The sequence below is a fragment of the Hypanus sabinus genome, chromosome 29 (genome assembly GCF_030144855.1).
Source record: "Hypanus sabinus isolate sHypSab1 chromosome 29, sHypSab1.hap1, whole genome shotgun sequence".
Taxonomy (NCBI): domain Eukaryota; kingdom Metazoa; phylum Chordata; class Chondrichthyes; order Myliobatiformes; family Dasyatidae; genus Hypanus; species Hypanus sabinus.
The window spans coordinates 19,300,454-19,310,144 of NC_082734.1; the positions used below are offsets into that span (position 1 = coordinate 19,300,454).

Genomic DNA, 9,691 nt, shown 5'->3' on the forward strand with positions numbered 1-9,691 from the left:
GGAAATTTGGGAGAGAACCGGAGCACCCGAAGGAAAGCCCGTACGGTCACGCGAGGGAAGTACAAATTCCCAACCCTGATCTTACAGCTGGCGCTGCTGTGTTACGCTAATCACTATGCCAGGCCCCGGATGCAACAATACAAGAGACAGACAAGCAGCACACTTACACACCCGACCCGCCGGGCTCAGAAGGCAGGCCCGAGCTCCTACCTGGACATGTTCATCTCGGTTTGTGGGCCCCTGGCCTTCTCCAGGCCGAGCTTGGTGAAGATCCCCACCAGCACCATGATAGCCACGACACCACAGATGATGTAAACAATCATATTTGTTTTGTCCTTTGTCGGGTCTTCGTTGTTTTCATCCACTTTGACGGGTGGCTTCCCCGTGTTGGCCCAGTTTGGCGTGTCATAGTTACTGCAGGTGCTCTGGTCTAAGCGGTCGTGCTTAAACTCACAACAGAATCGGTAGCCACACGTGCCGCAGCAATAAAGATAGGTGCCCGCGTTGCAATTGAACGGGGGGTCCCACTGCCCCATCACGTCGTAATAACCCCGACACCTGTCTGAGTTCTGGGGCACCTCCGTGGACTCCAGCGCGTGGTCCGAGGGGGAGAACTTGGTGCCGTTTTCGGGGTGAGTGGCAAGTCCTTCCGACTGTCCCACCTTGCCGCTGTGTGTGCTGGCCCACATCAGCGCCTGTCCTGCCAGAAGGTAACACCACAGTCCAACCATGAAGCGCAGCTCCATGGAGGCTTTCATCCAGAGCTTGGAGGCTGGCGATGGCGTCCTATGGTCAGAGATGCTGGCTTCCGCTGGTCAAGGGCAGGTCTGTGGGCTGTAGCAAAACAGAGGCAGCTGTGCACTGCACTGAGAAATAGTCCCCTCCTCAGGACAGCTTCCCAGAAGCCCTTTTCTCTTTGCGTGTATGAGAAGCTTTGAAGCACTGCCAGAGCTCTGGACCTGCTGTTTCAATGTGCTGAAGGCAGAGACGGTAACTCACATCATTGGCTGAACCCTGGAAGAGTCAGGACAGACAGAGCCCCATAAAATATTACTGCCATCTTCAACAAGCAGACAGCCATTATCTCAGGATTAATCACAGCAAACACCACTCAGCTCTTGGCCTGGGATTGTTTCCGGGCATTTGATCCGCTGCCTGGTAGAAAGCTGTACCATTTTTAGTTTCAAGTGGACCCGTTTACCTCTTCCCCCCTCCTCATCAGCCACATGAGGCTTTGGAAGTAACCGTCTGTTATATTCCCCTTTGGTGGTTTACACACTCATATGGGGAAAGGTTTTTTTGTGAGGAGAAATTCAGAGCTCCCCAAGGGGACCATGAATGATCTTTATTGCATAATAAATTATGTGGAATTGCATAGAATATACAGAAACAGGCTACTCAGTCCATCTACCTATCCATTTCCCGCATCACTATATTCCTTTCTTTAATGTCATGGAGCCATACAGCATGAAAGATGCCCTTCAGCCCATTGACTCCATGCTAGCCATCAAGCATCTATTTGCACTGATCCTAAACTGAGTTTGTTTTGTTCTCCTTTCATACCCATCAATTCATCCCAGATGCATTCCACTACACACTTAAGGGCAATCTGCCGTGCCAATTAACCTATCAACCTGCACGGTTTGGAACATGGGAGGAAGCCAGAGCATCGAGGGAAATGTAAACTTCATTCAGACAGTGTGTGACGCTCATTAGCTGTGCCACCCTGTGCCCTTGTGACTTACCCAGCGTCCCCAAACGAGACGTCCTTATTCTGCTCAGCAACTCTCTGGGGAGGGGTGGGGGGGGGTGAGGTCTACATTCCCTATTCAATGCTAGCACTTACCACACCACGTAAAATGGCTATACCCTGTTCTCAAAGCTTGGTGCCATCAAACACAACATAAACTTAGGAAGGGCCAGAGAGAACCATCATTAACATCAGCAAATAATCCTCTTCCAGATCCCACAGACTGAATCCAATTGGACTGCCTGGTCTCCAGAATTTCCTTCCCTTCACTCCAACACTCCGAGACAGACTGGCCCCCGAAAGGTCTCGGATCCGAAGCATTCTCCTGACATCCCGAGTAATCCCAGGCATTGTTGGCTTTGAAACCGGCAGGATGATTGTCATCCCGGACCATCCTTAGCTTGCTAGCACTCGAGGGCTGAGTGGGAAGGAGAAATTACGCTTTTGCAGAGGGTGAGAATTTGCTGCTGCTGGGATGTTGGCAACAGGATCAATCGGAACATTTGAAAGGGAGTTTGACTGGACAGAGAATAGCTCACAAGGCAGTGAGCAAAAGAGCAGGAATGGTGGTGGACAGCAGCGGCTGAATGGCCTCCTCTATGACTTAACAATTCCATGTTTCTAATCTCCAGACTCAAAATGGTCACCGCCTGTTGCTTTGTGCTGACAGCAAGAACAACAATGCTGGGCGCTCTTTGGAAAGTAAGGGGCAGCGTGAGAGAGATGGGAGCACAGCAAGATGGCGTTGCCATGGGGACAATGGACTGGACTGCTTTGTGGTGCAAAGCCATATCTGCGTTTGCTTGTTGTGTCCATTTGGGCGGGACCTGATTCCTCCAGTTTGCAGCAGGTATGGATTTATTGGAGGGGTTTTCTCCTTGGTACTGGGACAATCAACAGAACTTCCCACATCTAGCGCACAGGACCATCAGCTCTGACTGGATGAGTCCTTTAGGTTCCCGTCTCATGTGGTCCCTTACCTCCGACTGCCTCACATTCTCAAACAGCCCTGTTTCCTCTCTCCTTCTCCCTCCTCAGTGCTTTTGTTAGTAATAGATGAAAGCATTCAAAGCAATTGAACTGAAAAGGAAATACAGTTTCCTTGTGCTCTTCCCAATCATCTTTTTATCAATCTTGTTGTATCTTGAACTCAGTCTCTGGAAATTAGAACATAGAACAGTACAGCACAGGAACAGGCCATTCGGCCCACAATGTTGTACTGAACCAGCTAAAGAGCAAATCAAAAACATCCAAACACTGATCCCTTCTACTTACACCATGTCCATCTCCCCCCAACTCCCTCACATCCATGTGCCCATCCAAATGACTCTTCAAAGCCTCTAATGTATCTGTCTCCACCACCATACCAGGCAGCACATTCCAGGCATCCACCACTCTCCGAGTAAAAAAACTTACCCCTCACATCCCCTTTGAACTTACCCCCTCTCACCTCCGAATGCATGCCCTCTGGTATTAGACATTTCAACCCTGGGAAACAGATACTCTCTGTCCACTTTATCTGTGCCTTTCATAATCTTGTAAACATCTGTCAGATCTCCCCTCAGCCTCTGCCGCTCCAGAGAAAACAACACAAGTTTATCCAGCCTCTCACAATAGTTCATACCCTCTAAACCAAACATAATCCTGGTAAAGCTCTTCTGCACCCTCTCCAAAGCCTGAACATCCTTTCTATAGTGGGGCGACCAGAACTGTTCTCAATACTCCAGATGTGACCAAACCAGGGTTTTATAAAGTTGCAACATAACCTCTTAACCTTTGAACTCAGTGCCTCAATTAATAAAGGCAAGCGTTCCACAAGCCTTCTTGTCAACCTGTGTAGCCACTTTCAAAGAACTGTGCACTTGGATCCCAAGATCTCTCTGCTCAGCAGCACTGTTTAGGACCTTGACCTTAACAGTGTAATGTCTCCTTGCATTTGTCCTACCAATTTATCTGGGTAAAACTCCATCTGCCATTTCTCTGCCCACATCTGAAACTGATCTATATTGAGCTGTATTCTTTGCCAGTCTTCTACACATTCCACAACTCCACCAGTCTTGGTATCACCCACAATCTTACTAGCACACCCATCTACCTTAATTAATCCTTCCTCTGGGAGACTGCAGGACTGTCCTAGACGCTGGTGTGGTGGGCAGGGGTCTGGAATTCTGGATGAAATCCTTCACCCTACCCTATGGGGGCACTACTGTGGCTACTGGAAACCCCTTTATACAAAAGGGAAGGCAGAGGGTGAGAAGCAGGGGAGAGCACCAGATTTGTCCCAGTAGATCCCTCCTACCTCATTGTCGGGTCCCCAATCCTACCGATGGCTCAAAGCATTTCTGAGTTGGAGTTTCAGCTCCAAGGCATTGCTCTCGACGGATGTATGGAAGGAAATTAACCCGATCAGTCCAAAATAACAATTTCTTTTCCTGCTAATTGTAACAATATCAGAAGCACAAATTCTGCAGTTTGAGGTGAGGGAGGTGATGTGATGAGCTCTCCAGGGATGTGTACAAGCAGCATTGGGTAACACACCACCCTGCTCTGCATTGCCCATTGCCCTCAGGTCTCTAGATGAGGGGGAAGGGGAGGCATTAATATAACCTCCACCTGTGGAGGGGAATGGGAGGAATGAGAGTGGATGGAGGGGGGATGTAAATATTAAAGGATCCAGGAGTATTCAGGGTCGAGATAAATATCTTAGGATCTTTTTGAACTGTTTTAATTAATCACAGTCAACACCTCAGTCTGGAATCTCCTCATCAGCCTCGAGGGAACAATCTGTACTCGATATGAGGTCAAGGCTCCCCACCTTCATGTCAAATCACAGTTCAACATGACTCGTTCTGGCCGGTTATTAGGGGATGGGGTTGAAACGCCCGATTGCTGGGCTGACCACAACGTACAGCTGTCGGCATTCACGCTTCCCTCCCCTTGCCCCTCTCAGGGAATCTGAACCAAAGGCTGGGCGGCGAAGCGTCCTTTCGTGTGTCGAGTTGTGATCTGCAATGCGCTGCCTGCAGAAATGCTGGGAGCCAGTGTGAAAGCAACAAGCAGAAGGGTCCAGCTCAGGTAGCCCAGGGGCGAAGCTTGCAGTCCGCAGGCAGCGCAAGGGCACTGGGATTTTCAGGTAGTCTAAGGCCTAGCACAGTCCCGTTGGGTCGAATGGTGACCTTCTAAGCTGATTCAATGACTCAGTAGTGACTCAGAGCCTGTCCTCTCCTCTCAACCTGGAGAGTTGTGTATCAGAATTGCTCCTCGCATAGATGGTTTGATGCCACACTTTCTTTCAGACACCTGCTCATAGACTGACTCTGGCTCCGTGTCCCCACTTACCCCAGTCACAGTTTGTTCTCCCTTATCGCCACCCGTTCCTCTCTGCCTTTTACTCTTCCTTCACCCTCCTCCATTCACTGTCTCCACAGACTCTCTCTCTCTCTCCCGTCGTCTTTACTCCCCCCGACCATGAGGCATTCAGTCTTTCTCCTGACTTCCATCCCACCACCCACTCTATCTGCCACCACCTCTTTCAAGTTCGAGAGAGAGAGCGTGAGAAAGAGAGGGGAGCGAGAGGGGGAGAGAGACAGGGAGACAGAGAGGGACAGAAGGAGACAGAGAAAGGAGAGGGAGAGAGAGCGAGACAGGGAAGGACAGAGAGAGACAGAAATATGGAAGGGGACAAAGAGGAGAAAGGGAGACACAGACAGATAGAGAGGGAGGAAGGGAGGGAGAAGGTGAGATATGGACAGACAGAGACAGTAAGAGAGACAGACAGAGGCAGGGAGGGACAGAGAGAGAGTGAGACAGACAGATATGTAGAAAAACAAAGGGAGAGAGGAGAGAGGGAGAGAGACAGAGGCAGATAGAGAGAGAGTGAGGGAGAGAGGGAAAGCGACAGTCAGGTTGACAGATAGAGAGAGAGGGGGAGAGGTAGCAATAGAAAGTAGTTAACAGCTCCTCTACAGTCTAATATTCTGTGGTTCGGACAGCTCAAAATGAAATGAAGTATCTTCACATCAGATAGTATCCACTAGACTGACTCCGACTCTCCACAACACAGAGTTTAAACTATACCCAAAGATTAAGATCTTTAAGGTTAATCGAAACTTACCATAAATAAATCCAAGCAGCGATTCATGAGCTTATTAAACCTGTGTTCAGCTGTTAATCCAAAGCTTCAGCTGGGCATTGAGGCTACTTAGCTTTCACGTTGAACTCCCGCAGTTTGCTGTTGAAGAAGAGCCTCTTGTTTATCTCAGTCTCTCTCTCTCTCACACACACACACATAAACACACTCTCTCTCTCTGGTCTATTGAACAACAGTTAATGTGAAATTCAGTTCCCGCCTAAGAGCCACTGATCACAGCGCAAACACTGAGGCGACAGTCCTCTGAACGAGCAGTCAGTATGGAGAGAGGAAAGCTCCATCCACGTCCCTGTCAGGAGTTAAGCTCCTGTTGTAAAGACACCTCATTAGTATCTTCAGCGACCTGCCGGGAAGATGATTTACTTGAAGCCCTTTGAAGTCAAAGGAAAATAAAACCAAACAAGTCCACAGCGCATTATCTTCTGAACTGGGCTCCTGTTTAACTCCTTGGCTGAGTCAGACTTCATTAAAGAGAACCTCAATTTAATTCATTGTTTTTTTTTACCCCCTTTAACCGCGTCTTATTCCCGTCTGTTATTTTTTGAGGTCACACTGTGCCGGGGGGGGGGGGGGGGGCGTGTTCAGGAGTCCATTAGTCCAGGAGAGGCCGAGCGACGCCCTGTTCACTCCGCTCCCGCCTCGGGAGAGCGCTGGGATGGCGTCCAGGCGAGCGTGAGGTAATTCACTTTGGGGAGTCAGATGGCGCGCGTGGAGCGAAAGGCAGCGTCCCGAGGAACTCCGATGGCGGACCGAGAGTGGGTGGGTGGGGGCCCGAAGAAGGTATTGTGGTACGTTTGCGTCCATCGGCTGCGTGTGGGAGCTCCATGAAACATGGATTGCTGGTGAGAGCCCCTACAACAACACCGGCAAGAAACAAAGTGGAGGGGCTCACCTGGAGTGTGGGCTTCAGTTATGAGGGGAGCTTGATGGGTTTATTCTCAGCGGAATGAAGGAGGCTACTGGGGCAACCTCGTTCCAAAGATGCCCATGTTAGTAGGTTAGTTGGTCAGCTGGGTGTAACTTGGCTAGAAGGGTCTGTATTCCAAAATAAATTTTAATAAAACCGCATGCTTCACATTTAGGGTGCCCCAGCAGCCTAACAGCTTAACACAACACTATTATGGCTTGGAGCCTTGGAGTTCAAAGAGTTTGAATAGGTCTCAATAGGTACATTTGATGTCAGAGAAATGTATACAATATACATCCTGACATTCTTTTTCTTCAGAAACATCCATGAAAACAGAGGAATGCCCCAAAGAATGAATGACAGTTGAATGTTAGAATCCCAAAGCCCAGCTCCCCCCTCCCACGCACAAGTGGCAGCAAGGCAACGAACCCCCCCCCCAACCCAAACTCCCACCAGCAAAAAAGCATCGGCACCCTCCTCAAACATGCAGCAAAGCATCAATAAACTTGCAGCAGCCTAAAGACTACTCGTTCACCCGGTATTCGACACACCACAGGCTCTCTCTCTAATAAGGGAAAAGAGCTGTTTCCGTTTCACAGCGAGAGGAGAGACATAGCAAACGACTCATTGATTTATGATGCTAAAAGTCTGTTGCATTGCTTTTTCCGAGCTCTGTGTCCAGAGAGTCGGCCCCAGAGAGGTGCAGCTCTCCAGGCCCACAATCCCAGCAGCTAACCCGATGTTCCGTGTTCTCCCACGACGCTTCAGTCAGGGGCACCAGCCTAGAATCAGCTCATCTCCAGAGCCGCGAAAATCCAGCACCCTGAAGGCACGCTCGTCTTCTCTTCTAGGCCGCGTCCTGGGCATATCGAAAAGCGGCCGGTATTGAGGCCCTGAGAGCAGGTCCCATTCCTGCAAAGAACCAAAATGTAACTCCAGGTCAGGGTCTTCAAAAGAACCTTGACAAGGACAAAAAGAGATTTCAAAGATAGAAGCAGAGCTGTTTCCGAAGATGCAAGCAAAGGAGTCGCCGTTTAGCGCCGTCGTAACTTCACTCCGCCCCATCTTGCATCAGTTTGTACGTCTTTCCTGTGGAAGGTGTGGGTTTCCTCCGGGTGTCCCGATTTCCTCCCACAGTCCAAATACAATTCGTAGGTTAACTGGCCATTGTAAATTGTCCCATGTTTAGGCTAGGATTAAATAGGGTGGCGCTACTCAGAAGGCTGGAAAGGGCTGTTCCGTGCTGCGTTGTTGAATAAAAAGAATGAATACACCTTATAGAAGTTAATAAAATCTTGAGAGGCATAGATAGGTTCGACACACAAAATCTTTTTTCCTAAGGGCAGCAGAACTAGAGGGCACAGGTTTAACTAGTTTAAGAAGCTGAAAGGAACATAGGGGGAAAGATTTTCACACTGAGTATCCTGTGAATGAGCTGCCAGAGGAAGTGACTGGCAGCTGCAATTACAATGATTAAAAGGCATTTGGAAAGCGAAGGAGGGACATGGGCCCAATGCAGACAGATGGGATTAATGTGGATTGACATCACGGTCAGCACCAACAAGGTGGGCCGAAAGGTCGCATTTCAGTGCTGTACAATTTGTTAATTCTATGACTTGCTTTGTGTGTTTGAAGCCTGTCCTAGGCCTGCTCCTTGACGGTATTCTCAGCCTTGGCCAAATAGCATATAAAACTTGCAGTTTCCCATGGTCTGGAGAAGAGTAGAGGGTGGTCCTGGGTGTAAAGACTAACATTCATCTTTCAGCCATCACCCTGACATATTTATCTACTCACGAGAAGGAACGGGAGGGTTTTAAATCATTGTGTTTCCACTGAAGTACATAGTGTAAGGTGTTCTGTAAAAGACAGTGGGAAGAGATGCAACAGCGCTCTCACTGATCGCTGATAAGCAAATGGGAAATTCTAGCAAACCTTAACTTTTCCCCTTTGCACATGTGCTGCTGAGCCATCTGAACATCTCCAGCAGTTTCAATTTTTTATTTCTGATTTTGAGCATCTGATTTTTTTTTAACTTTTGGAACTTTACGTGTTCACCAAGGTTTAAAACAAGACACCCTGGAGCAAACACTATTATAATTTGTTTATTGACTGACGCTCAATCTGAATTTTCCCAGTTTTGTACCAAGGTTGGTTGAAATGGTTCACTCATTCTGTGACCAGTGATTGATGCCTTATGACTGGATGTTTCATAAGAACATAAGAAATAGGAGCAGGAGTTGGCCATCCAGCCCATCGAGCCTGCCCTGTCATTCAATAAGATCATGGCTGATCTGTCCGTAAACTCAGCTCCATCTACCTGCCTTTTCCCCATATCCCTTAATTCCCTTACTATGTAAAAACCTATCTAACTGTACCTTAACTACATTTAGTGAAAAAGCCTCAACTGCTTCCCTGGGCAGAGGATTCCACGGATTCACCACTCTCTGGGAAAAATAGGTTTTTCATCTCCGTCCTAAATCTTCTCCCCTGAATCTTGAGGCAATGTCCCCTAGTTCTAGACTCACCTACCAATGGAAACAGCTTCTATCTTATCTATCCCTTTCAAAATTTTGAATGTTTCTATAAGATCCTCTCTCATTTTTCTGAATTCCAGAGAGAACAGTCCCAGGTGACTCAATCTTTCCTCATAGGTTAACCCCTTCATTCCACCATGGGCCATGGTTCTTAGAGTTGTCTTTGGGTATGGACTCATCTCCCAGCCGTGGGGAGTCAATGAATACAGGGAACAGGCAGAGGGTGGAACTGAGGCAAAGATCCTGGGAATAGTAATGCAGCCTGGAGAAGCTATAGCCAATCCTGCTCTCTGCTGATGAAAGTTGCGTCCAAGAACAGGGACCCCCCCGCCACCTCCCAGGTCATGCTC

The 9,691-nt window shown here is 48.5% G+C and overlaps 1 protein-coding gene across 1 annotated transcript in view; it reads right to left on the minus strand.

Moving 5' to 3' along the window:
- LOC132382768 (protein shisa-9-like) overlaps positions 1 to 6,174 on the minus strand; it is a 140,105-nt gene extending 133,931 nt beyond the window's left edge. Inside the window, exons 1-2 of the mRNA XM_059953224.1 lie at positions 5,865 to 6,174; positions 211 to 1,014 (exon numbers count right to left, since the gene is read on the minus strand). Of these exons, the coding sequence (XP_059809207.1) occupies positions 211 to 758 (548 nt within the window). The 5' untranslated portion in view covers positions 759 to 1,014; positions 5,865 to 6,174. The remainder of the gene's footprint in view (positions 1 to 210; positions 1,015 to 5,864) is intronic.
- Between the last annotated feature and the right edge of the window lie 3,517 nt (positions 6,175 to 9,691).